The following is a 27,583-nucleotide window of genomic DNA, read 5'->3' on the forward strand; positions in this document are numbered from 1 at the left end:
GCCGCAAGGAGCGAGATTTTCTCGCTCTCTCCTCTCAAGTTCTCTATTTCTCTCAAATAGCCACCGCTCTCTGAGTATAACACCTTTTGTTTGCCTTTGAGTTCCAGTTATTTACTTTGGCTCTGACTTTGCTCTGCTTTCATTTGCCTTTGCGCCTAGGCCTTGCTTTTCCCACGTCCCAAACATTTGGCAATTTCACTTGGCTACTTGTTAGCCGATTTGTTGTTGTATGTTATGTTTGTTGTTGCTGACCTGCGCCCTTAACACCTATTGATCTGCAGAGCACCTGTGCCCGTTGTGAGTGACTAACTTACGATGAGTTTCCTGCTATGATAGCGGAGAGGAAACTTATTCTATTTAAATAATATCGAGATTGTATCCTGTAAATTACAGGCTGTAATTAATAATTAAAGTTGTTTAATATGAATTATAGGAACTACCTTAGGTTGCTTTCAAGTTTTCTGGGCTAGTTTTATTCAGAAATAAATACATATTTTAATATATAGTAAGGTCATGTATTTGCCTTAATATGTATATAAATATGTTACTTTTACTGAGGCTAACAGAATCTTAACCAAACCAATCAGACTAGCTAGAATCAATTATAATTATTCGAAAGGAAAATTTATAATTTATATTAATTTACTATAGAATTTAACCATCTTATATCGCTCTTTGGGTTCCCAAAATTATCCACTTCCTGATGCCGTCCAACTTCTTCGTCTTCTTGTTTAAGTCTCTCAGCTTTCTAACAACTTTTTTTTATAATTTAAATAATAAGAAATAACAAATAATTAACCTATGTATATAAATTGCAAAAACAAAACAGTCTAAGTCAAGAAGGAAAGCTGACTCAGAGAAGTCGAAGTCTGATACCCTTTCGGTTTTTGATCAAAGTGTAAAGTGATCATAACTAAGTCAAAAATTAATTAATTTTATACCGGAAAGCTGTTCTGTGCTACTTTTTATGGGGTTATAAAATCTGCATACTAGATTTAGCATTTTAAGAAATGAAAATTTTTATAGATTTTTTAAAATTTTAACCATGTAACCCCTTATAAAATTTTCAAAAATTAGATCAAAAAATTGTTTTTTCAAGACTTGGCTGGATCGATTCGCCTGTCGATGCTGATCAAGAATATATGTGATTTATGGGCTCGGAAATGATTCCTTCATTATGCTTCAGGCTACTGACTGATATGATAATACCCTGCAAAGGGTATAAAAACATCTATACATATAGAATGAATTTACATTCCCGCCATATGAACTACTCGACTCCGTCAGATGCAAATCGCACACTAGACGTGATAAAAACCGCAGCAATTAGCCGAACAAGGGCCAAATGGCTGACCATAATTAACAGTGGCACATAAAATTGAACGAACACAATTGTTCGAGCTGACAAAACCGCAACAAAAACAGTGGCAAACTGGACGCAATATCCGTTTGAAGGAAAAACTTGTGGCGAAAGCTGCCCTCAAACTTTGTGATTTGTTTATACGGCTCTCGGCAATGTCGTGACGTGGAGAGGAAAGCAAAATAAACTACTACTAACTGACTGACTAAGAGAGAGAGAGAAAGCGGAGTAAACAATAAATTGGCAACATGGTTGAGGGAAAGGTGGTGGCGCACGGGTCGTATACGCAATCTGTTATACCAAAAAGTCGCCGGCAAGCAAGTGAAAGCGCCTGCGCTAACCAGCCAAAAGGGAAAACTATCCCAAAAAATTGCCTCTGGAAAATCCTTGCAGTCAGTCGCACTCACAGGCGCTACGGTGCAGGTTGTACAATACGGCAGCATACGCGGCGTATACGTAATGTGAAAAACTAACACCTTTATCTCGTGAGTTAATTCGCTGCAAAACGGTTGACTTTCACCTATCGCCGCTGAAATCTGTTACGACGTAGGAGCTTATCAATTAAAAGCCGACTCACCTGGACAAATTTATTTGATTTCGAGCACAAACATTTAGCGTAAACAAAACGTGTCCGAGGAGACATTGGAAGTGACACATCTCGCTCTCTCTCAATCACACTCTCGTCCTGGAAAAACGCGTCAAGCTCACGCAGCTTCCACGACGGTTGCGTGGGAAATTGGCGAAACTGCTCTGCGACATTCACCGTTCTGCGTTGGCCCCAAGTGCACGTGGGCCAACTCTCAGTTACGGTGTAATAACAGTGTCACATCTTTGCCATATTCAAACCACATTCCACACATATATCGCTCCAACCCCCCAGAATACACATATTATAAATAAAGAGCCCCAGAGCCTGTAATCAGTCGGCCAATTTTGCGTGTCAAGCCCTGTGATTCTGCCTTTTGTGTCATTTTTCCGCCATGTAATTGTAATTAATGATCGTTGTGCGCCTTAGTTGTGGTCCTGTAATTCCGGTTTTTGGTGAATACCATTGAAAGTCTTTAAGAAATCCCGTCACTTTGCTTTATTAAAGTGTCATCTCCCCGCATATATGACTCAAAGTTTAGCGAAATTCATCAGCTAAATTGATGTGTGTGACAGTCAGGTGTGAAATAATGTCCAGGGAGAATAGAGAATGTGAAAGCAACATTGCCCCAGGGCCCAGATATATTTATTTATTTATGAGTACTGAAGTGTCTACATTATAAAATCCCATGTGATTTTGGATAAAGATTTAGTGAGAAAAGATACCTGATATTTGTGATTCAGGTGTATAATAGCATACTCTTGATGCCCTAATACAAGATTCCAAGTCGCTAAAAGTGGGTTTAGAATTATAAACACGTTATAAATAAATGAAAGCCATTTTCTAAGCCATCTTCAATCAGTAACATTCAATCTTCATGTATTCTTGAATAGTTTCAACCCTAAACTCCCTCCAAAAACAGGTTTTTTCACCAAACTAAATCTAATAAAAACTTCAGTTCCATTTCCCATTATCCCTCAATCGTTACCCTTAGGGGAAAACATTGAAAATTCAACGAAATCAAAGCACTCGATTTGCAATCATCGAAACCAATTTTTGCAGGATGCAAAATTGATTGCAGTTCATCAGCGGCAATTCGGAAGAACACAGACCCAGCATGCGAAGGAAAAAGAAAAGTGAAAGCCAAATACGACTTTAAGCATGGGCAAAGGTCCAATAATACCAAGCGAAATGCTGCCAGTGCCGTGTTGTTCGTGTCCATGTTGTGATTACATAATGAGACGCAGACGCTGCTAAGAGTCAAAGTCAAAAGGAAGAAGTCCCCGCGTACTCGCGCCGCAAAAGCAAAGTGCCAAGTGTATGAAAACCAGCAAGCAATATCTCAACTCGCCACAAGTAACTCCCAGCCCAAGCGACTAAAAGGGGCGACTAGAAGAGCCCGCAAAAGAAAAAGAAAGAAAGAAAAAAATACCCCGAGGGGCGACAGGACCTCAAGGAACCGAGCCGAGCCCAGCTGTAGGATGCCCTTCGGCCGCAAATCCCCGCTGGAGGCACTGGCCCTGCCCGGCGTGATGCTCGCCTACAAATATAGCCAGTTTCGCCAGCGCCGCCGGGAGGCAGCCAGCCGACGGGTCACCGAGCGCGAACTCTCGGCGCTGCACCATAAAATCGTGAGTACAAAATGCCAAACATCTAGCAAGCATAAGAAAACAGAGTCATTTGGGTAGCTCTACGGAAAAGGTATATTAATTTCTTGTGGTACAGCCTTTCAACCGAAAATATTACTTAACTTTGGAAAAGAAAATATAAATAGAATCCAATTATGCTTCCGGAAAACATCTCATTTCTTGCGAAAAGAATTGATTATAAAGCAAAGATGATTAAGAGAGCTTTTAAACAAGTAAACAAGACAGAATATTAAATTTAATTTAGAATTAATAAGAACAGGCATCATTCAAAGCCTTAATAAGAAACGATTTTGTTACCTTACATAGAAAATTCGTTTAAAACCCTTCCGAAAGGGTACTTTTATCTTCGATATCCCACAGTTTTTCTTCCATTTTTGTTTATGTACCGGTTTCGTCCTTTCAACATCTTCGACCCATAAAACGTAACGCAATAAAAGAAGCGAAACGGGCAAACAGCGGCAAACGTTTATCAAAAGAGGGAAAGGAGGCTGAAAGTCGGCTGAAAGACGGGAAAAAGTCAGCTAAAATGCGGGTGAAAGGCGGCTGAAAGTCGGTCGAATGTCGGGCATCATTAGCCACATAGGACGCGGATCAAAGAAGAGGCTGCGAGACGCAAGTCCCTAAAAAATATTCCCCATTTAAGCTGCTAAGTAGCCGCCACTGGTCTCATGTCCTTTTTAAAGTGCCGCTCTTCCTGCTTCGCTGTTTGTTTTGGCTCTGGCCTCTCTCACATTTACAGCTGGCAAATAGTTATAAAAATAAAAGACACACAAACACCCCGCACACACAAAAAAAAAAAATTTGAAGCACATCAAACAAGGTGAGGCTCGGCTTAGCTTAGTTTTGTCATGGCCCGCAAAAGTAGGCAATAAAAAACACTATAACTTGAACACACATGTGTGGCTCTCTATATAAGTTTGTATGTAGATGTACACACATATCGGTCTAAACTTATTTGCATTTTAAGGGTCAATAAAAAAAATGTACGAGGAAGCAAATAGCATAAGGAGGAAAAGTTTACGAATCGAGATTTCTTTGGCCATTTGCCTTAATATTCTGTCATTTTTTATGTGATATACACTTTGATCTTGGCCACAAAACATGCCATAACTCTGTGTTTAATGGGGATCCTCTTTATCTATTAAGTACTCTGCAATGCCATTTCATCTAATGAAACGTTTCTTAAGTTTTTTGATTTGCGAATCAACGAAGAGGAAATAAAGAACTATACTCACTGTGAACTTTGACATGCCTTATAAATCAGTACAAAAAATGAATTTAAAGCCCTGTTTAAATACTCTTTAAGTCCATTTAAGCATCTCTACTTACACCAGACCATATGAACAGCATTTTGGGGGTAAAAGGACTGAGTTATAAAGCCAGAGCTCATTTGCATTCGCCACAGGACCAAAATGTGCAACGCGACGGACCGACTGCAAAGTGCTAAGTTCACTTGAGATTTTACGAGACTTGTTTGAAATTTATGACTTTCAAAGCCATAGACAGCCACGCCCACTTGCTAAGCACACACAAACACACATCCACTTGGCACTTATATAAGAGGTACAACAACAACAAATGCAAAGTGCACAAACACAGGACAAGAACAAAAAAAAAAAAGAATCTGAGCTCAACTGCTTTGCATAAAATCTGACGCGTGACTGTAATTTCTGTACGACGGCCTTGAAAAGCAGCCAACACAGATGGGCACACGCACACCAATACCCCGATACATTTGCCAAAATGGCAAAAAAAAAAACACACGGCAAATGCTTTTATTCAACATTAAAATTCACAATAGCCCAAACAGACTGCCCCTTTTGAAAATGCCTGCACAATTAAAAGGCCCCCCTTTGATGGCATTTTGTGGCCACTCTCGGCTAGTTGAATACGAAATTAGAACTTTAATTGTGAGTCAGGCAAGCAGGTTCGAAGAAATTATTTAAAAGCAAATAATATGGAAATAAAAACAATATACAATTTTCAACTGGATTTTCTTCCAATGTCAGCCAATCTCGATCGAATTTCGATGCTTTATGGTTAGTAAGCCACAGATCCTGGCCATAAACATGTTCCCTTTGCAGGAACCTGACACATGCCGCACCAGTGTTCCTGCTGAGCCAAGCTGAGCTCCATGTAATCCCGCCGAGAAGAGGAACGAACCCTTGAACAATACACCAAGAACACCCCAAAGCACACACGCACACGTACACACATTAGGTGTCGTTTCGTAATCCCCAGAAGTATGCAGCGACAAAATTGTCATTTACTTCGTGCTGCGAAGACCGGAAAAGCTGAAAAGCAAGCCTAAAAAGAAAGTGAGAGAGAGGGCGGAGAACACCTTTCGCGATATGTTATTAATGCAAATACGCATAATATATAACAAGTTGATTAGCTGAGGGCGCAGGTTGGAAAATTTCAGTGAGAACGGGCTGAAAAATGGGCTGGACTGGGCTGGAGAAGACAATCCTTTTTGGCGGCTAAAAGGAAAATGTTGTCAAAACTGAACTCCCCCACTAAAGCCAAGTCGCGTGACTATCCTACATCAGGCATGAAAAACACAGAAACTGAAAATCCCCCTTAGAAGGACCTCCAAACTGGACATTTTTTATTATTTTTTCTTGTGTTTTTTTTTCGGTCAGGCAATGGAAATAAAATTTATAATTTACTTTGCAGAAAGGACAGCAGGCGGAAGTTGTCACCTGGCTCCTGGCATTGGAAATAGGTGCAAATTAATGATGCCTTAGACCGCTAGTAAAGGTCTGACCCTGCCCTTTGTGGGGCTTTCTTGTTTTTTTCTTTCAGTCGTTTGAACCAAAATTGAAATGTAGGAAAACTGAAACATGATTATTAGCTGCTGCAGTTGCTGCAGTCGCATGTCCTTTTGACTCTCTATTTTCCTTGTACATATATTTTCCCTCTATCTCTGCCTTTTGACCTCTGTGTCTGTGTCTGGTTCCTCCCCCCGTGAGTCTTTAGCAATAAATGACCACACAATTTGACTTGGCACTTGCAACGTGCACACTGAAAGTCTGACAAAAAAAAACATAGAATCCAGCTTAGTCATCCAAATGCCAAAACAGTTGCTTTTGGCCTAGACTGGTTTTGGGCTTGGTTTCGGGCTTAGTTTCCGCCCAGGTTGCCTTGGCTTTGGCTGGAAACTATGTGAAACGGTGTGCTAGTCAGGGTTAAATGAAGAGAATATATTGTGGTTTATAGTAAAAAATATACTAAAAATAAATTAAAGTCTTGGAAAATGAAACCTGGAAAACGCTTTTTGATTTCTTCAAACAAATTTAAACACATTCTTTGGTGATTGTTTAACTTCTCTTTAAAATAAAAGAGTATCCCTTAGTTTCCTATACAATCAGCTTCCCTAGATCCCTTTGTGGTCATTCTGCAGGGCAAATATTTGCGATTGCACTTTGCCCTACCCGTGCTCGTAACCGAACCGTAAATCGCTTTACCATAAATCAGGCACAAAAAGCATTTTGATAGTAATTCCATTTTGAGTGTCCACTCGACACAGAGCGCCTTGGGTGTCGTTCAGATCGGTTTACCTGGTTGCCAATCAGCGGCAGGTTACCTCTGCCACCAATTTATACTGGGACACTGCAAATAAATCATTAAGATCGGGCATTAGTCAATTCAGATGGCAACTGACTGCCATTGCCATTTAGCGGGAAAATGGTCATTAGAGAGGTAGGGATTTTGGCACGCAATGCAGGAGCCGGATATCCGCTGACTGTTTATTCACCTCTCTTGGTCTTGGGGACCCTCTTGTTCCAAGAAGTAATTGAACTTTTGTGTCGCAGCAGACACGCAACTTTCTGCAGGATAATAGCAAACGACGTAGACGACGTCTTTGCTCCTTCCTCTATTACACTGGGCAAAGAAAAGTTGCGTTTTAGACAATCGTATTGTATTCTTATTTCTATTTGCAAGACAAAAACAGTATATGAAGAAAAGAAAACCTTTAAGAGAGATGCTTCCAAGGTATTAATACATTATTAAATGTAAGCTTAAATAATCAAAAATCTCCAAGGCTCATTCGAAAGCAATTCTTTGCACAAAATTCCTTGTTATTTTAGCTTTTTTTGTCCAAACTTAAAAAAAGGCTGACCAACAAGATCAGAATAACAAATTTCATGACAAAAGTAAATCTAACTTGCTTTTACTGCAAAAAATTTGGAGTTTCGGGTTATAATTCACATTCAGAAGATTTCTTTGTTTAATTTCAGACCATTTCTCACCTTTGTCCATCCCTTACATATTCTCTTTGTGTAAAATATTCCAAGTTTTTTATGCGAAAATGTCAGCGTGTGTTGCCTTTGTCGTCTGCGAACTTCCGCTTTTCCTTTCCATTTTTCCTCTCCTTCAACCCCGCTCTGCAATTAGAGTGCATTAAACTTTAGTGTTTACGCATTGAGTTCGCTTTCCTTGTTGTTGTTTTTCTCTTTGTTTTTAAGCCAGATTTCCTTGGGACATCACGTGCTGCGCTGGAAAAAGGGTTGTGAAAAGTCCCTGTTTTCCACTCACCCTCGAAGCTCTTGGGGCGCGGCAATGCATTAGCACAGGTCACGCGATGTCTGCACTATTATAGCATATATATGTATATAGTATATGTATATAAAAACACAAATAAAGCTACCTGGGAATCAGGGTATATATGTATGTGGTATATTTATAAAGGCAGGGGAGGCAGCAAATTTTCAATGTAGTCAGCAGACGTTTACTTTAATTGCATTGATTGGAGCATTTAGAGTGGCCAGTGGATGTGGAACACGATACGATACGATATGCAATTACCGGCGAAGGCTCCTGCAAGTCGCACAGGTTAAGAACCATAATTATATGCAGAGGAAGAAACATGGCATTTAACTATTAAAAATAATTTAAACAATCAAAAATCGATGAATGCAATGTACGTGTCTCATTGAGCAACAAATGAGTGGACTTAAATTGTATCCAATTACAGAATCTAAACTTAATTCATATTAATTATTCAAATAAGATGATGAAAATTAATGACATACATTCTTAATAGGCTTAAATAAATGTCAAAATCCAATGATATCAAGTCAAAGAAGCCATCACACTTGGTTTAATTTCAATCAATATTAATTTTGATTTTATTAAATCAATTTTATACACATTTTCCCATAGATATCAATACCAAACCTAATCGAATTTAAGCCACAAAATGGGTTAAGGCCGGCAACCAACGATGGCCAGTTTCACACAAGTTCAGTTACAGATATTTGCCAAACTCTTTTGCTTTTAACCATTGTCACATTTCATTACGCGCCAGTGGAGATAAGGCCGCACAGAAAAAGTTTTATCCCCTGCCGGGCGGCTGCAATGTGCCAGAGAGAATAAATAAAAAATTCCGGCAAGATAATAAAAAATGGCAGGGACAGCGAATAGTGAACAAAAAAAAATACAACAAAAAAATGCAATATACGAGTGTAGAAAAGCCATGCCAGGGGGAGTGCAACAAAGGGATGCGAAATTGGAACTGAGCCCGATGCCACACCAACACACTTTCAACAATAAACTCCCCCACAGAGCTACTCCTGCCTACAGCAATGCGTTTGGTTTTAGTCCAAGGACAGATTTCAATTAAAATTTATTGTTTGTGCCAAGAGACAAAAGAAATAAATTGAATAGAAAAAATAATAAATTCAATTTGAAAATGCATTTTAGTTCGCTCGCTCTAAGCTGTAACTAAATACTCGCCACTCAAAGGACTCTCGGCAATATGTACTCCTTTACGGCTCAACACTTCCTAAGGGAGTCCTTCCCAATATGGTTCAGGAGAGGGTTGGAGATGGAGTTCCCCCTCTTTCTTCATGGCCACTGAACATTCACAAAAAATAAAAAAAAATACTAGAGTGTAAAAAAAACAACTTGTTCCACACATGAGCTGCCCTGAAAGCAGCCTGGAAATAGAAATAATCCAAGTGAAACTTTCAAAGGGCCCGCCGCGTGCAGCAGTTTCCACATTTTCACCTGCCCAAATGCACATCATTCGCACACTCTCACACACACACATACACACACTGCTCCCCTCCTTCTCCCCCTCCTGTCATTTTGATTTCAATGGTTTTCCATCCGAAAATGGCATCGCTTCGGTTTCACTTTGCCAGTCTCGTGTTAAGAGCCCTAATTACACTCTCAGCAGCCAACCGCCAGTCATCCCAGCAGCACCCATTGCACCATCGTCCTCGGCAAAAAGCACATCCTGCCAACACACATGTGTCTAGTTGGCAAATTTGACACTTTTGTCATAATTTTGTATGCCTGGGCAAACAAACTATGATGCAGAGAGCAAAAAACCAAGCAGGATTAGTTATTATTTTGAAATAGTTAAAAGGGAAGGCAAGATTTAAAGATGGTTTTCAAAGAAAATAAGACTTGAAACTGTTGAAGCTTCAGAGAAATCAAATAAAATTAAGCAGTTGGTCAATAAAAACTATTATTATTCGATATCTGATAGATTTTTCTTGGTCCAAATAACATTTTTAAGATGCAACAATTTAAATTGGATGAGTTAAGAAGACTAACTAGTTAGATCATATATTAAATATAAGCTTAACCAATGCTGTTACTTTAAAATCTCTTAAAGTATGCTTTCTTGAAGAAGAAGGCTCCTTTGTTTGTAAAATGTTATACAAATACATTAATAAATATATAGAATAGATTTAACCACTTTTCTCTACAATAATTTGTTATAATCATAAACTTAATAACATTTATATACCCTTTCAAGGGTATTCTAATTTTAGTCAGAAGCTTGAAACTGCGTGAAATAGTCATTCCCGACCCCATAAATAATATATATTCTTGATCAGCATTAGGCGAATCTTTCTGGGCATGTAGGAAAGATAAACATTTTGCCCAATTTTTTTAAGATTAAAATGTTGAAAAATTGGCAACATTTTAATTTTTTAACTTTTAAAATTGTGTAAACAGATTTGTTTACCTAATAAAAACGTACATAGAAAAGCTTCCCGATTAAAAATTATTGCATTTTTGGCAGTTATGAACTCTTGTTAAATCAATTTTAATGTTAATTACAATAATTTTTTTTTATAAAAGTAAACAATATTTATAGACACTTCTCCCAGTGCACTCACCACAAAGTGAGTCCTGTGCTGTGCTCCTTGTTGTTTTTTTGTTGTTGCTAACACATCCTTATTGTTGTTTTAGTGCTTGTGCCATGCACTCGTGGGTGTGTAAAGGCCTGGGCGCCTGTTTTGTGTTGGCCAGAGTTTTGCAATTAGCCCACCGCCTGACAATTGATGGCAGGCCAGCTCCTGGAGGCTCACAGACACACTCATCCCCTCCGTTTCCATATATCCGTTGTTGTCCTCGGTGCCTGTCCCCAATTACTATGGCTGTCGACAAGCCATTTCGCCCACACACTCACATATTGTTTGATTTGACTTTTATGGTTTATAATTGGTTTTTAATGTGACCGGCAATTAGCAGACATCAGCGGGAACTAGAACATCTTAAAGATTTAATACACCTCGTATACCAAGTGACATCTCCATCGGTGGCAGCCATAAAAACGCTTGATTTATGTTCCACCATTGAGGAGTGACATGAAGAGCATATTAAATGCAATAAATTCACTTAGCGGCAGCAGGGGGGCACTCACTGAAAAGCAAAAAAAAAAAAGAAACCGAGAAAAACCACTTGGATACAAGGAGATATTCATGAGAGAAAGGACGAAGTGGAAAATACTCTTCAAGTGTTTTAAATCCGACTAAAATGGAGATCATTAGCTTGAATTCTCTAGCAAGTGTGATCTATCTGAAAGGGAGTATTTATAATGTTTCATATTGTAATTTTTAAAACATAATATTTAGCTGGTTATAAACTTAACATCAAGCTTTATAGAGTATAAATGAGTATTAAAAAAAACGCATACTCTGCAAGTCACTGACACGTAAACGCTGCCTGATATAAATGCAATTTCTCTTCGTGACAATGTTGCCCCAGCCAGCATGCTTCAAATAAACAAGCGAAGGGAGCCGGGAAAATGCTGAAGGGGATTGCCATGAGGAGGTTTTCCCTTAATGGAATTGTTGGAGCCCTGCTCCTTGCAGCACTGCCTCCACATTGCAATTATCGGGGCATGAAAAGGAAAGTGCAGCGGGGCGATAATAAAGAACAACAGCAACATCGGCAGGAAAGTCATATGCCAGCACTTTGCCATAGAGCCAAAAGGGAGGGTGTAAGGTACAAAGGAATAGAGTACAAAGCCCCATATCGATTTAATTAATTTTTCCATTCCTTTAAAACCTGCAGCAGGTGCCGAAAACTGAAGGATTGACTGACTGACTGACTGACTGAGTGATTTCCTGACTGATTGCAGCACATGCTCGAATTGTGTTGTTTAAGGTTACCTACTTTCAGGTGTCAAAGTGCCGCTGGTGGTTTAGGGAAAAGTGTGTCAACAAATTAAATTACAAAATTGAATATGCTTAGGGATTTTAATAGAAAACAAGAAGGGAAGCTGACTTCGAGAAGCCAAATTGTTTATAAGTGATCCATAAGATAATGGGTTCGAATGTGAAAATGATCATAAATAAGCCAAAGAAGCATTAATGCCAATTTGTTTTCATTGCTTAATTCCTTTCAGCGAAGAGTTATATTCATTGCATCATCATCCAAGTAATCTTCTTCCTGCTCAGGTGATCATTATGGGGCCGAAGAGTAATCACTATCACCATCACTATAGATGTTAACACCGGAGGGGCCACGGACAGACTGAGGCCAGCGCCACAGCAGCGCCTGTATTTATACTCTCCGAGCAAAGAGAATAAAAGAGAAAGTAACAGCGAGAGTGCGAGAGAGATGGAGCTATCTCTAGAGAGCCCGAGAAAGTTAGAGAGCAAGTGTTATCTGTACAGAAAGGCAGAGAGAGATGGGGAGCAAGAGGTCTTAAGAGATACACAGAGAGCAATGGACATACATTTAACAATCGTCTCTATGGCAGCTATATGATATAGTCGTTCGATCCGGCCCGGACAGACAGACGGACATAATCAAGAATGTATATACTTTATAGGGTCGGAAATGTCCCCTCCACTGCGTTGCAAACTTCTGACTAAAATATATATGCAACAAAATAAAACAAATAAAAATATGGTATAATCATTTATTATTTGTAATGAAAAATCCTCTTATAAGATTTCACTAAAAAATAAAACAAAAATTGATATATATAATCAAGATTTTTAAGTTTTCATGGCTCTTAGTTTTCAAGAAAATGTAAGAACCATAAAATACGCTTTAGCTTTCGTTGCCTCATTGAGTTTGTCTTGCATTTGTCTCCTTTCTAAATGGCGTGTTTATAGCTGCTTTAGATCAATGTTAGATTAAAGTGGCGACCCCTTCTCTGACCCAACCTCTTCCAGGTAACCGAAAAATAGAGCCACCATATTGCCACCACTCCACCTTAACTTTCCCTATTCAGCTCACACATGTGTTCAAGTTAGAGTCAACAAGAATGGAGACCAGTCACGGTATTAATAATCAATTCCAACCTCGATCAATCAACAATCGCTCATTGACAGCTCCTGGAATTCCTTTTTCTCCGCTCTCCGGTTTTCCTGCACCCCTCAGGTTTACCTCATTAGCCGCAACATTCCTGTGAGTCAGCAGCGAGTCCTTCGCACGTGTCTCGCACAGTTGTCGCCCGGTTTTCCATGGCATCATGGCATGCCCAACAGCCATAGAGAGAAAGAGAGAGGAGCTCTGGGGTTAAGCCTGGGGCTAAGGAGTGTTTTCATTATTATTGGCCTACTTTTATTTACCTGGCCGCCGCCCCCCCAACGTGAAAATGTCCATAATTGACAGCCCGTTGAGCTAAAGGCGGACCAAAATACCTGAGAATTACGAAGCAAAATAAATGAGTGCGCAATCACAGTGAATTCTAGTTGATTGCTCAATAGGCAAATTGAATGGTATTTATATGGAATTTATAGAGTAATAGCCTTGATTCAGTAGGGGAATATATATATTTTTAGTGTCTGAAGGTTGCACTAACTCTAGAGAGGTGAAGAAATATTTAAAATGGTTTAATCACTAAAAACATGTGACTACAATAAAGCAAATTCCCTTTAAAAATTAATATTAAGTATCCCTATCTTGAAAAATATTTAAAACCTTCTTCATGTAATTAATGCATTTTGATAATTTAAAATCTTTCAAGAAAAACAATTTTATAGGCCTTAATATAATATAAAGCCCCTAATCTCAACTATAAATATAGCCTTTACCCAAAGAAAATGTCAATTTAATGACTATAAAAGAGTCATAAAAAAAGATTAAGTTTAACAACCAATTACTCAAACCTTAAACACCAATCTAACATGGGCCTTCATCGGGTTCCCGGGCCTGGGGACTCGGGGATTGTGCAACTCTTTATCGATTTGGCGAAACCATTTAGATGTGGCCGCTCATCAAGGCCCGATGGCCATTAAATATAAATTCGACAAGGCATTCTGGCCATCCTGCAGTTGACCCAAAAAGCCACTCAACTGGGGACCGAACCTGAGACCTCCCGGCCCCGAAAAAACTAAAACTCACAAATCATTGAGCGGTTCGAAGTGGAAATACTGAATACGAAACGAGGCGGACGATGAGGAAATTGCATCTGCATTCAGTTGGCCAAAAGTCTGGCTCATTAATAATGCAGGTCGCATATGGAGAGAGCTGCCACTCCCCCTTGCCGCTTTCCAGGAAGACGGGCAGCACCGCATTTTCATTTTCCCTTCCGGCTGGCCACACCAACTGCCCGAACTTCCCCGAACTTGCCGCGACTTCCGCCGGCTCGTTAGGCGATGGCTTGTGAAATGAGCTCCGACGTTCATTGCACATTATGGCCCACGTCCTGTATGGCTTCTGTTTCGTGTTGTTTTCCTTTTTTTAAGAGTCTTTTTTTTCCCGAGCTCCTTGCATAATTACAAGCGGCGGCTGCATTTTAAAGAGGCGCCTCGACCCCATCGAAGTTAATAAACAATTTGCACTCGTTGTGGCCTCCTCCTTGGCTGAGCATTATTCGTTAATTACTTTTTAATTGCACAAGCCATAGCTCAACTTTTGGGGCAAACATTTTGTTTCGTTTTGGCCTTGGTGCGTATACTTAATATCCATATAATACACATTTTTCGGGCGTTATTCTAAGGTTTCCCGTTGCGTCATAGGCGTATCCACTTTGCATGTCCCCCTGGGTTCCTTTATATTTTTTTGGGTTCGCACAGGAGGGGGCGTGGGCCAACTAAATTAAATTACTTGCCTTTTAGAGCGATTGTCCTGATGATGAGTCACGGCTAAAAGTGTGCAAATTGAGCCTCCTCTGGCGCTGCCCTTTTTGCCCTTACTTATTTTTTTTCGGGTATGACGAAGGTCCTGCGTTGCTACCTGAATTTACAATGATGCTACTTAAAGATGGGAAACATATGGAAGATTCTACTTGCACCGCTGTCTGGGGGTTGAACAAGAGTTCAAGAGGATATTTACAAGATTAGGATGACTTTTGGAAAATTTCCAGTTGGTAATTGCAAGTGTACATAGTAGTAAATGTTTCAAGTTTTAAGTTAGAACTTAGCACACACATTTCTAGCTCCTTATTTCTCAACAAACGCAGTAAATCTCATCCCTTTTCAACTATTTTTACTTAAAGTTATTTATTTAAACGGCTTACAAATGCCCTGATTACGTGCTAGGAATACTTAAGTAAAAGATCACAAAAACTGTTGCCACAACTGCAACATGGAGCTGATGCGGTAGCGAGAGGAGCAAGGGACAACGACTTACTATAATCACGCCGCTCACATAAATCTCAACCGATGTCGGAGGACACTCCGGGGATGCCGACTCCCACACAGAAAAATCTCCCTCGAAAACCGACAGCAAATTCCGTCACGTCAGTGAGGAGAAGCCGTCAATGTTGTTGCTCAGCGCATTGTTGTCGTCCTGCTGCTGCTGGTGCTGCTCCTCACCAGAACCGGAGACGGGAGCCCACCGATTGACAGATGTCTGTCTGGTGGCATTTGGGGGCAATTTGTAGGCAATTGGCAGCTGAGGAGCCAGCGAGACAATCGACCTCGCCCGGCTATTTCTCCCAAAGGGTCTGGCATCGTTCGTATCCAGAAAGAATTTGCCACGTATCCTGCAATTGGATGGGGGCTATCAGCGTGTCTCACAGAAATTGGCTTATGTGAGCCTCCTCACCTGGGATCCGCTCCCATGCCCATGAAGGCTTGGCCATTTCCTGGCTCCCGGCAGGCTCCAATAGCTTCCGAGGTTTCGCATCGTTGGGCAGGAAATCCTCGAGGCTGTGCTATGCTCTCCACAAAGTACTCCCAGGCACGCTGGTGACTGCAGCCAACTGCAAGGATAACAAGGATCGAAGTGGTTGCTCAGGATTCTCAAACATTTCTGTCGTTTATTTGTTAAGAACTCACTAATTATGCCCAGCCAGCGATTATTGGCTATTTCCTGCTTGGCACAACCAGGCTGTAGGGGTCTTCCTCCATTCGGATAGAAGTCTGCATGTCCCATGGGTGCAGGGTTGCCTAGGATACCGCCATCCGTATGGATGACATCCACAAAGCGTGCATCGCTGGGACTCAGGCGCCGATTGGAGCTATTGCCTTCAAAAAGAGGTAGTGCTGGATCCAGAGCCGTTATCCTAGTCAGCTTAATGCCCCATTCCTGCAGTTGCTTGCCAGCAAAACCGGCCACCTCCGCACCCAGACTGAAACCAATCAAATGTATGTGCTTGGCAGGATAACCCTTGTCCACCAGATATCGCAGGAATCTGGCTATATAGCGGGCCGTCACCGGCAGATTCTCTACGGCATTTGAGTACCAGGGCACCGCTGTCATTGCGCTCCAGTCGATGAGGACCACGTTGTAGTTGCCTCTTCGCAGAAAGGCTGAAATGCCACAGGGATATGGTACAGAGAAAGAAATATATTGAGAAGATATTATGATAAGTTTTATATAATTAAATATTAAAGAAAAGAAGATATAAAAAAGGGTTAAATAACCCTTATAACCCTGACATTGATTTTATTTATACTTTACAATTTTTAGTTGCGTGTATGAAAATATTTGGCGAAGTTTTAGCCCCATTCTTCCTTTACTCACTCACCGTCCTTCAACTCCTGGCTGCTCTGACGCTCGCCGGTGGCCGACTCCGAGAAGCCGTGCAGGTAGATGGCCAGAGGGTAATTGAAATTGAAATTGCTTTGCGCCAGCCGGGCATCGTCGCTCAGGTGTAGCATCTGCGCAGCATTGCGGTTCCGCCTGCAATGTAGACAGGGAAACGGGAAGCCGCCTTTGAAGGCCCCTCTCTCAATATGCATGAGGTGTTTTCCGGTTGCCTTACCTGGTGTACAGCATGAATTTGATGTCCTCGCGCTCCTTAATCGCACAGCAGCTGGCGCAGGATCCGCGTGGAGCGGCGCTGTAGAAAATGGGGGAACCAGCTAGGAAGAAAATTTCAACATATTATTTAAAATATATTTTGTATATTAAATATCGTTCTTAAATTAGAAAATTCTTTGGAAATATCAGTCTATAAAGACCTATAATAAGTATCCAATACTTCCTCAAATACGTACTAATTTTGTTGTACAAATTTATTACCCAAAACCCCCATTTGTTACAATTTGTCCCTTACAAACCTTAAGTTCTTTGTGAACTCTTACAAATTGGACTCCAACTTTAGGCGGAAATGGAAATTTGTCAAGTGCCAAACACAAGCAGGTTTATTCAGAGCTTCGAAATACAAAACTAATTGATTCATTAGCTTCATTAGCTGGCAACTACTGGCTAGCAACGCGTCGAAATGCCAGGTAGCCATAACCAAAACAAAAAAAATACTATAACAATAACAAAACAGTAACAAGCAGAAGCCAAACCCAAATGAAAATGAAAATGAAAATAAAAACAAAAACAGTGGTCAAAGAAAACACAAACTAAAACGAAAATGAAACGAAACTGGCCTAACGAAGACCGACTTGGCCATGAACTTGAATGGCGTTAACTGAAATGAAGTGGAATGGCTGGGGTTTTGTGGATATTGTACAAGACAGCACGTGACGCATACGCCCCGTGTTACGCGACGAAATAAAAACAAGTTTACATTTCCATCTGCGGTTATCGATATTCACACGACCAAGAGTGCGCCTGGTGGGTGGATTATGTGGTTTTGGTGGCTTGTTTTTTTTTGTGCGGAGATGTCAGTGGGTCAACCACTGAGAGGTTTCAATGAAGCTATCTGCCTTTTGTTTATTGCCGTTTTTGTTTTGCTACACATTTTTAGCGGGTGTTTTGCGTATAAGAACTTGATCAGATGCCAAGTAACAATGTGATGGCCCCGGCCAATGTCAGCTTCATTTGCAATTCTGGCCACTTATCACCTTCCGTTTGATGTTATGCAGTGTTTTATATAGGAGAACTATAACAACTTGGAAATGATCTACTCATAGTATATTAAAACTGCAGATAATAAATAGAGGGAGAATGTATTATCTATGCAACTTTATTCATCATTAGTTAAGCTTTCCCTTTTCGATAGCTATTAATCATATACTATATATAATATAATACATATTTGAAGTTAAGTCAATGCATAATTATATGGTTAGCGTATCTCAACTTCGTGTTCCGCCATAAGTTTAATGCCTTTTTTAGCCATACTCTAAATTTTATGTATGCAGATTATATATGTCTTATTTATGTAAAAAAAAAGCGTACTGACAGCTTTTTTTTTACTCTGTTTTTAGCGGAAGACTTTGTCGCGCTTATTTATGAGGAATGTTTTGTAGTTACTGCTGCTGCGTATTGCCATTTTAAAATTATTTTTTATTCTCTTTGTTTTGGTTTGCTTGCCTTTTGGTTTTTCGTTTCCACGTTGTTTCGCGACGTCATGCCGTGCATTTAATTTGTATTTCATTTTTAATTATCGCACTCTGGGCTTTAATTTAAATATATACGTTTTTGGTCAGGCAGTTAATTAACGGCTTTAGACCACGCTGATCGTTATGGTTGCACTCTCAGAACTATACGGATACCGGCTTTATATTTTTAGTTCTATGTACTTCTCCTGGCTTTATATTTCTAGTTCTATGTACTTCCCCTGGCTGACATTGAAAATGTGGTGATTTACGCTATTAAGAATGGTCTTTATGATCTAGATGAGGGTATATCTTTAAGTTTAAAAGAAAGAACCGGAAAGAATGAAGAGAATTTAAAGCCTACATTATGCGGTACTTGGTTTTGGAAAAACTTTCTTACATTAACATAACTTTAAGTGAACTTTTTAGAGGCACAAATATTAAATTTATGTTCATTATTTGGGCATTTAAAATGTCTTGCAAAAAAACCCTAACTTAGGACAACAAGAAGCGTGTATAAAGTGAGCGTTTTACATGTGACACTTGATACATTGATGATTTTGCCTGTTTGCTCAATATCTTTTGTGATGATTGGCTTTTGTTCCCTTCCCCCTGCTAGCCTTCCAGCCTTGCTGGCTTCCTTCACGGCTCAGTGGCCATTGGAACTGACCTACCCCTTGTCCAATATCATCGATGGTCAACAATTGAGTCTTTTGAGTGCTCGTATCAACAAAGACATCAAGTTGTTTGGACTATCGCTACCGCTCCTCCCCGCCAATTTACAAGCCACTTCGCCTTGAACTTATGTGCACAGTCCCTCCAACCCCCCCAGACGTTCCACAAGGCGCCGAGGCACGATTTCCCAGCCGGCAGCTGACATTGAGGCAGAATCAATGCTAATAGATGCCACAAACTCAGGGAGCGGGGGAGATCAACTTACCGAGTAGAAATGTAAATACATTGCATAATGTCGAGGCGGCCGGCAACACCATGGCAAATATGCTAACAATATATACTATATATATTAAAGACTATAAAACAGTTTAAATATTGGCTCAAGTTCTGAGGCGTTCACTGAACCCCGGTTTGCTTTTGGGCGTCGGCGTGTTCAGCCAATTCACTTTCGGACGCGAAAAATCAACATTCAAATCGGTTTCCGCATTTGTCAGTCGGCACGACAGTACTATCCAAGTTTTATCACTCGATGATGATCGATAATGAGCTGACAACAAAAAAATTGAACGCTCTGTTCTCGACGAGCTGCGGCGGCAGACTGAGCGATCGTAACTCTCCAAGCGCCCAGCTAGACGCTCTGCCGGCGTCGCTGCGGCGTCAGAATTCGCGCAGCCCTAAAAAACGAAAGACTTAGGCAACAAACTTCAGCTGGAAATGCGTTCCGTATTTAAATCAGTTAATCAAGCATGCAAGAGCTGCCGCCGTACGTCTCGGGATCGTTAAATAGTTTTTTATTTATTTTATTTTAATTTCCTGATTGTCGTGCGTCCAACACCCACACACTCGCCTCCCTGACTGGGATTCGCAATGAGCCCACCCACCAGGTGATCTTCGGTGGGAAAAAAGAGGGTGAGCCAAAGTGCGGCCGGATCCAGCTGACAGGCAGGCCGTAAGGCAGCTCACCTTGACCAGACGCCGCCGACTTTCCGTTTCACTTCACTTATCGCCTCTCGATCGCATCCGACATCCAACATCCGACAGTCTTTATCCATTCTGACCCATCCTCGATGGCTTCAACCTCTTTGTTTTTGTGCGGGTCAATTAGTACGGCGCCGAGTTGGATATTAATCATTTGATATGTATAAATATATGCAGGGCGATCACTTACGACTTTAGTTGAAAAATAAAAGATTTTACCTGAGAAAAAATTCTTTAAAATAATTTTAATTCCTTTTTGTGGAATTTGACTGTCTGCTAATTGTATTTATAATATAAATAACTTTATTTCTTAAACTAACATGCTTATAGTTTTTATTTTAAGGCCATAAAAGAGCAAACAAACTTCCCCTTAAATATTTTTGAAATTATTAACAATGCGGGCGTGCGATTTCGCGGCTTTTTTTTCTAGCTGTTGTCTGAGCTGTCAATAATTGTGGCGGATCCGTTGGGGGTTTCAGGGGTTAAATAGCGCCACTCGAAAATTCAATAATTAAAGATTTACCAACTGTTAAAAACAAAAAAATAAATGCTATTTTAGACTAGAAAAAAAATAACGTATATTTAAAAATTTATAAACTGATTCAAAGCTGAATCTTAAATATATATAAATAAAACTAACAAGTTTACACATTTTTCACAAGCTTAAAACTTAGGCAAAACATTCAAAGCCAATTAAGTTGATTAAAAAGTTCAAGTTCAGGGTTTATTTCTAATTTTAGCCAAGCTGAAGAATAGCAAAATAAATAATAAGTTTATTTTTACCATCAGCTTAATTTTTAATAGCATAAAACCCCCTTGAAAATATATCTTGCCTTCCTCTCTGATCCATATCAATGGCCTGAACTGTGTGCACTCGACCAGAGATCCGTCAGCTGAAGCTACAGATGGCGGGAGATAATTGCAAAAAAGATTCTTTGGACATTTGCGGTTGTCGATCAATCGATTGAATGAACACTTGATTGATTTGCCATTGCTTGCATAACCCACCCAAATACAGCAATTAAATACATATCTTACATATGCAACATTACAAAAGGCCAATTTAGAGAGGCCTTCGCCGGCGAACTATTCGCGACATTGAGGAACCACCAAGTGCAAGGGCTCTCACCACACGAAAACCACACACTTTAGAATAGTCAAGGAAAACCGCCTTGAGGGGCCACACATTGCATACTTTATATACTATATATATCGGTTCTAGGTTCTTTATCAAGAGCGAACTCATTAGCGGCGCGAAAAAATGTGAATGAAAATCGCAATGGAAAATGCCGACTGAGACTGCAACAAAAAAATAAACAAAAGAGACTTTACAACTTCCTTAAGCCTTCCCAGATTTATGGCTCGCACATAATAAGCACAGATAATTGTGGCACAAAGGGAGTAGCTCCCTAAAAATAGCCAAAGAAGCTATAAATATCTTAAAGCGATCGTTAAAATCACTCCATTCGATCGGCTTTTAAAAAGCTGCTGAATCACTCAATTAATTATTAACACGCAGTAGTAGTTCTTATAAATGAAAAGATTCGAAATTAATAATAATAATAATAATAATAATATATATCTGCTCAAACACAAAGCGAAACGAAGCACCATTTGCATAATCACTCGTTGATTCGATACGAAATCAGACCGTTAGTCAACGCATAGATTGCAATCGACTGCTAATTTGGTAAACATATTTAAAAATTTCATTTATATTATCCAAAGAGCTTTATGGGCATGTCAAGCAGCTTCTGGCAAGGGCCTTGGATCTGCCGCCATCATTTACAGCTAAACAGTTGTAAAACTAAGCTGTCGGCCAAGTCAATATCTGTCCACTGTTTGGCCAATTAATTTTACCCAATTTATGGCGTTTTAAGCTGAGATAATAGTTTTTCCATAAGCAAATAGAGGGGGGAAATAGCACAGAAGGAAAAGTGTTTTTAGATTGTTGAATTCATAAAATAAATGTTTAGAAGTTAATTATGTTTATTTCCCATTCAAGGTTAATACTAAACTTTCGCTAACTTACTAAGTTAAGTCCTAATTTGGCATTCTTTCTTTTTATGATCTAAAAAGAACTAATAATCTTATCTGTTTTTTGATGTATTACCTGCATTAGCTTTTAAGCGCAGTTGTGACATAATTTAAGATTTTATTATTTTAACTAAATTGACACACTGCCTCGAATGTTTTTTAATCACCCTAACCTTTTTGGTCAGTCAAAATATAAATTATTGTTCTAATTAAAAATGAACTTTGCTTACCAGAAAAACAATTTTTCAGCTCTAACATATATATATATATATATATATATATTTATTCATTTGAAAGGTATTATAATTTTATCTGAAAACAAAGTGAAAAAGTAATTTCCGACCCTATAAATCATATATAATTTTCATACAAGAATCCCGATAAATATCAATTTAAAGAATAGAAAATTTTAAGATAGTGATCGATTTCTGATTCGATCTCATAATTCAATTAAAAACAGCAAGGGTATATAAACCTTTCTTTTCTTCCGTGTTTATGTCATTGTTCTGTATGAAAAAATAATAATCTGTGACAAGATTATTCTTTATGTAAGGTTGAGTAAATCTAAAGAAAAGGAACTACTAGAGCATTAAGATTTTCCCTTTTTTGGCCAGATTTTCTTTACACTTTGTTCTTGATGAAAAGATAATTGGGTTTATTTTTCAAAGGAACTAAAGGATGGTCAGTTGACCGAAAGAGCTTAGTTAAAATTTCTTTATATCACAATAATTTCCACAGATTTTAGTGCCGCATACTGTTGAGCTTAAGAATATAAAATGTAAAAAACCATAAGCTCAAGCATACTTCCAGGCAAAAAATATATATCTTTATATTCTTACCAATTCCAGGACAAGCTGCTGAGCAAACTGGAGGAGGAGAGCGAACCGGATCCCCCAACCTCGCAGGAAGACGAGTGCGTCATATGCATCAATGCCCGGGCCACCATGCAGACCTCACCTTGTGGCCACCGCGTCGTCTGCCGGCGCTGCTTCGTCAAGACGATCCAGAGCGCGGTGGCCCAGCGCCTGCTGCCTCTCCGCTGTGTCATCTGCCGGGCCAGGGTTAATCGGTTGACCTCCTCCTCGGGCACCTGGCGCATCCAGGAGTCGGCCAGCAGCTACTCGATGGGCGCCAAGAGCTGGGCCTCTGCCGGAGTGGCCGCCGGCGGGGTGGTGCCCTCGGCCAGCTCCTATTCGATGAACGATGCGCACAGTGGCCATCACACCTTCCACCAGCCCACGCTGCACAAGGGTCGGCATCACTATGTGCCAGGTGCCACGCCCCGAGGAGGCGCAGGAGGAGCCAACCATGCCAGGGTCAGCCAATCGGACAGCCTGTACTCAATGAGCTCGACGGGATCGGCGGGCTCCTCGGCCTCCGGCTATTCGCACTACTCCAAGACGTCTTCCATATCGAGCAGTGGCCCCTGCTCACCGGCCTCACCGGCCGTGGCTTCCAGCTCCCATCACCTGGCCCCGCCCTCGCCCACCACGCATCATCACCACCATCATCATCATCATAATGGAGTGGCCTCGCCCACACCCTCGGGCTCCTCCGGCAGCTCCCTGTCGCCCAGGGAGAACACTGGCTCGGGTTCTGGCGGCTCCCATTCGCATCATGGTGGCTGTCCCAGTGGTTGCTCCGGCGCCGTGCCAAGGAAACCTTTGCACACGCTCACCAACTCTGCCTCGACATCCGTTTCCGCTTCCGCCTCATCCTCCAGCAGCAGCAGCGGGGGCGGTGCAGGAGCTGGAGCAGGACCTGGCAGTGGGATTAGCGGAATGATGACACCCACGCACACGTATCCGGGAAGGCGACATGTGAAGAACCGACTGATGGACATCCAGAACCGACTGCCGCCCATCAAGGAGTTCCGCAGTCCGGCCAAGGTGCCGCATCCCTCGCCCGTGCATGTCAGCAATCCCAGATTTCGGTAAGGATAAAAGATTTCAAAACTATAAAAGTTCCTTGTTTATCTTTCTAAAATCTTTCTAGGTATTCCACCTACACGAAGTCTAGTGCCCATGAGCTGGCCCCGCTGCTGCGTGAGTCTGGTTCACCGCCGCCTCCACGTCGTCCCAGTCCCATGAACATCCAACTGAGCTGCTCCGCCTTGGCCCCGCCCCCATTGAAGGCGGGCGGGGCAAAGATCAGCCCGGTGACCTCAAAGAACTCGCTGCCCAAAAACGCTTACGTGATGCCCAAGGACAAGAAGCCGCCAGCTTCAGTTCCAGCTGGGAAAACCAATGGCGCTGCCGCCGCCAGGTCAACTCCTCAGGGAGCAGGCTGCTCGCGGGCCTCGTCCGGATGCGCTGCTCCGGCTGCAGGCTCAACAGGGTCAGGATCCACTGGTAATGCCAGGCCCACGACAAGCTCTTCCAGTCGCAGTTTTCCGCTTTTCTCCGCCGGCAGTAATCAGAGTAAGTTTGAGTAAGGATCCAAGGATCCTTGATTATAAGAATCCTAGGTACTAATTGGTTTTATTTCCTTTTCCAGGAGAGAAGGCTGACAATAAGAAGAACGAGTCCGTTGAGCGCAAGAAGAAGGAGGAGAAGCTCAAGCTAAAGGCTGAGAAGGAAGCCAGGAAGGTGGGTGGAAATGATGGGGAAAATGAGGGAGATTTTCGGTGCCCCGTCCTGTTCTTCTTTGTTTGGGAGATGCATTGTTTTTTATCCTTCCTCACTGGAACCCCTGACCCGGGCTCTGCCTATTTGTATTGTTTGTAATTGGCCTCGTTCCCCTTTTTTTCCTTTTTTTTTTTGCTGCTGCTGCTGCTTCTGCTTGCCAACTGTTTTGGAAAAGTTTTTCATTAATCGCAGGCGAAGGGGCGCTTTGTGGGGAAAATGAGGGAGGAAATGAGTGCCTTTTGTGCCGGCGAAAGCATAAATTTCCAAACTTACGAGCTCATAAAGCGCGCCAGCAATTCCGATTTTCTTCTTTATGATTTTCCGAGCATGCAAGCAAAAGTTCTATTTAGTTAACAACCGAATTGCAAATTTTGCATATTGCAGGAGGAGAAGCGCCTGGCCAAGGAGGAGGAGCGTCTGGCCAAGCTGCATGCCAAGGAGGAGAAGAAGCGCGGCAAGAAGGAGGCCAAGGAGCTGCTGTTGGCCAACGATGGCAACAGCAAGAAGTGAACCCAATTAGCCAGCAAAAAAAACACAACAACAAAAACGCATATTTCCAGTTGCAATTTTAGCCTTAAGGACATCACCAAGAGTACCCAAGAGTACGGTGCTATATCAGAAACCAGATCGAATCACACACCTCAAGAAACCCCACATGAAACGAGCTTGATTGTATTTTTAGGATCATATTTTGTCGGTTAGCCGTTAAACCTTTGAATGAGTTTTCAAGCCAAAAGAAATAATTTAAGGGAATTTTTCAAGAGCACAAAGAGAAGGCTTGAAAGTAATTAAATAATTTACAGAACATTTTTTAGATACCTACTTTTATTTTAATAATGATTTGAATTTATTTCGCTAAGGGTTAACCACACTCAAGCCGCTTTAAAGTTTGGCTGGCTTACCAAAACCCTAAGAAAACGATGCCAAACCTTTGTATGAATGATAAACTTTTGGCAAAAACTGATTAAACATTTAATTCTTTGCTTCTTCCATTAAGTTGTCTTTAAAATTAAAGCCAACAAACTTTCATAACTCTTCGCTGTATAGAGATTATGCTAAGAGTAAGATGAAATCGCTGCCTTTCGTTCGACGTTGCCTCAGCTCTCAGCTCATCATCTGTATCCCATAATCAATTTAAAAGGTTGTTGAAACTATTTCAATTTATCACATTCCGATAGAAGTTTCCTAAAAACAATAGAGAAGATTACTACCATTTTACTTTCGAGTTTCCAAAGAATACTAGAATTTTAAAAGAATACTCCTAGGTAGAGAGCAGTATAGAACCATGACCACTCTAAGGCAAACCAATGTTAGAGCCAAGCTTTGGCAAAAGTTAGCCACAATCCGGTACACTTACTAACTACATATACCTATACACAGATTCGATCAACCAATATGTTAACATGTTGACTAACAAATTACAAAATGAGAGCGTACTTAAGTAGTTTTCATATACCCCTCTATATATATTATATATATATCTGTATCTGTAACTATATCTATAGATTCCATGCCTATATACTGGGAAACTGTTCAAGCGGCAAACATAAGCAATGTTTCGATGTATGTATATGTGTATATGTATTAACAAGATTGTTTTAAAAACAGTAAAAGGATTCTCCTTTGAAAGACAGAAAAGCGAGGGAATCGAAGAAACCCAAATAAAGAATCAATTATGTTGAGAAATTCTCATCCTGTGGTTTTCATCACCTTTCCAATGACCTGCTTTTGTTTGGCCTTTAGGCAACGGTTGAAGACATTGGCAAAGGTATATGGCAACTCCTTCTGGCAACCAAGATTTCCCAGCTTATGGAGTGCTCCAAAGTCCAGGCAATTGATCAATTCATCACCATTGCAATCCTGGCCATGCTTGAACATATAGCTCTGGATCGTATCGGCGGCACAGTGGGGATCATTTACGCAATTGGTGAAGGCTAAATGGGGAAATACCAGGGATTATAAAAGAATAATTATATTGTTTGTGGTAGGACTTACCATCCTCGGAAAGGGCTGTATCACCTGGCAGGGTTATCTTGCCCGCCTCCACCCAATAGCCCCAGGTAATCCGAAATATTCCACAGGCGCCATTAACGCAAATGGCGGATGCATTGCAGCCGCTCATTGTCTCACACAAACAGTCCAGGCAATCTTCCGTGACGGGTTTGTTTGTCACTAAAGACACGGAAAGAAAATCTTTATTAATTTACAAATATATTTTAAAAGTTTGTTACTAAATTTGTTACTATAAAATAAAGGTATGTATGAGTGATATACCTTTGAAGTTCCTGAACTTACATTAAGTTTTGTCTCAGTGTTTTGGAGAAATTAAAAACGGGCGGATGTAACTACCCGCTGTATAGTATATATTCTATTCCCACAAACAGGCTTTAGTTTACAGCTTTACAGTAAATGGATTACCATAATTATAGAGTGTTCTCTACTACGTACTAAGCCCCAATTAATTGTTTTCTCACTATTCGCACAGTGGGGTCAGATCACATTTACCTGAAAACTACATTATCAATAAGATAATAACCACTTACCCTCATTGCTGGAACCACTGTGGACAGATAGCCACAAAGCAGCCAGACTGACTAGTAGTAACCTATACATAACTGAGCTTCGGATCCGATCCAGAATCGAGAAACCGACCTACCGTCGCCGTGTTGATCACACAACTGATCTGAGTTGGCCGTAGCCACCGGTTTTTTAATAAAACTTAACCCCTACATTAGTAATTCAAT

The 27,583-nt window shown here is 40.7% G+C and overlaps 3 protein-coding genes across 6 annotated transcripts; 1 reads left to right on the forward strand and 2 right to left on the reverse strand.

Annotated features, from left to right (window-relative positions):
* Window positions 1-1,742: 1,742 nt before the first annotated feature.
* On the forward strand, window positions 1,743-26,646 carry LOC110191511 (uncharacterized). 4 transcript variants are annotated; one of them, XM_020962390.2, is made up of 6 exons: window positions 1,743-1,845; window positions 3,009-3,577; window positions 23,061-24,145; window positions 24,208-24,632; window positions 24,709-24,800; window positions 25,224-26,646. In XM_020962390.2, exons 2-6 carry the CDS (start codon window positions 3,428-3,430, stop codon window positions 25,347-25,349), a joined length of 1,878 nt encoding a protein of 625 aa, XP_020818049.2. In that variant the 5' UTR covers window positions 1,743-1,845; window positions 3,009-3,427; the 3' UTR covers window positions 25,350-26,646. The 4 variants fall into 4 exon arrangements, with proteins under 4 accessions (XP_020818049.2, XP_020818041.2, XP_086685023.1 ...); XM_020962382.2 differs by having other exon boundaries at window positions 1,752-2,171; XM_086828897.1 differs by having other exon boundaries at window positions 1,756-2,171; window positions 2,905-3,577.
* LOC110180452 (pancreatic lipase-related protein 2) lies at window positions 15,284-20,055 on the reverse strand. Its single transcript, XM_086828899.1, has 6 exons — window positions 19,463-20,055; window positions 17,010-17,109; window positions 16,773-16,927; window positions 16,081-16,554; window positions 15,848-16,004; window positions 15,284-15,785 (listed from the first exon to the last, which is right to left on the reverse strand). Exons 1-6 carry the CDS (start codon window positions 19,512-19,514, stop codon window positions 15,536-15,538), a joined length of 1,188 nt encoding a protein of 395 aa, XP_086685025.1. The 5' UTR covers window positions 19,515-20,055; the 3' UTR covers window positions 15,284-15,535.
* Window positions 26,282-27,519, reverse strand: LOC110191546 (lysozyme 2). Its single transcript, XM_020962421.2, has 3 exons — window positions 27,383-27,519; window positions 26,835-27,011; window positions 26,282-26,773 (listed from the first exon to the last, which is right to left on the reverse strand). The coding sequence occupies exons 1-3, from the start codon at window positions 27,450-27,452 to the stop codon at window positions 26,529-26,531; spliced, it is 492 nt and encodes a 163-aa protein (XP_020818080.2). The 5' UTR covers window positions 27,453-27,519; the 3' UTR covers window positions 26,282-26,528.
* Between the last annotated feature and the right edge of the window lie 64 nt (window positions 27,520-27,583).

The sequence above is a fragment of the Drosophila serrata genome, unplaced genomic scaffold, assembly GCF_035046125.1.
Source record: "Drosophila serrata isolate PLE 108 unplaced genomic scaffold, ASM3504612v1 contig_184, whole genome shotgun sequence".
Lineage (NCBI taxonomy): Eukaryota > Metazoa > Arthropoda > Insecta > Diptera > Drosophilidae > Drosophila > Drosophila serrata.

What these genes read in the sequence shown, in the direction of transcription:
- LOC110191511 (XM_020962390.2), top strand. Translation starts at nt 3,428, where the DNA reads ATGCCCTTCGGCCGCAAATCCCCGCTGGAGGCACTGGCCCTGCCCGGC. An exon ending in CGGCGCTGCACCATAAAATC is followed by an intron (nt 3,578 to 23,060) that starts GTGAGTACAAAA and finishes TACCAATTCCAG; the next exon opens with GACAAGCTGCTGAGCAAACT. An exon ending in GTCAGCAATCCCAGATTTCG is followed by an intron (nt 24,146 to 24,207) that starts GTAAGGATAAAA and finishes AAATCTTTCTAG; the next exon opens with GTATTCCACCTACACGAAGT.
- LOC110180452 (XM_086828899.1), bottom strand. Translation starts at nt 19,514, where the DNA reads ATGGTGTTGCCGGCCGCCTCGACATTATGCAATGTATTTACATTTCTA. An exon ending in TGTATTTACATTTCTACTCG is followed by an intron (nt 17,110 to 19,462) that starts GTAAGTTGATCT and finishes TTTTCTTCCTAG; the next exon opens with CTGGTTCCCCCATTTTCTAC. An exon ending in CAGCCAGGAGTTGAAGGACG is followed by an intron (nt 16,555 to 16,772) that starts GTGAGTGAGTAA and finishes GTGGCATTTCAG; the next exon opens with CCTTTCTGCGAAGAGGCAAC.
- LOC110191546 (XM_020962421.2), bottom strand. Translation starts at nt 27,452, where the DNA reads ATGTATAGGTTACTACTAGTCAGTCTGGCTGCTTTGTGGCTATCTGTC. An exon ending in CAGTGGTTCCAGCAATGAGG is followed by an intron (nt 27,012 to 27,382) that starts GTAAGTGGTTAT and finishes CCGTGTCTTTAG; the next exon opens with TGACAAACAAACCCGTCACG. An exon ending in TACAGCCCTTTCCGAGGATG is followed by an intron (nt 26,774 to 26,834) that starts GTAAGTCCTACC and finishes TTCCCCATTTAG; the next exon opens with CCTTCACCAATTGCGTAAAT.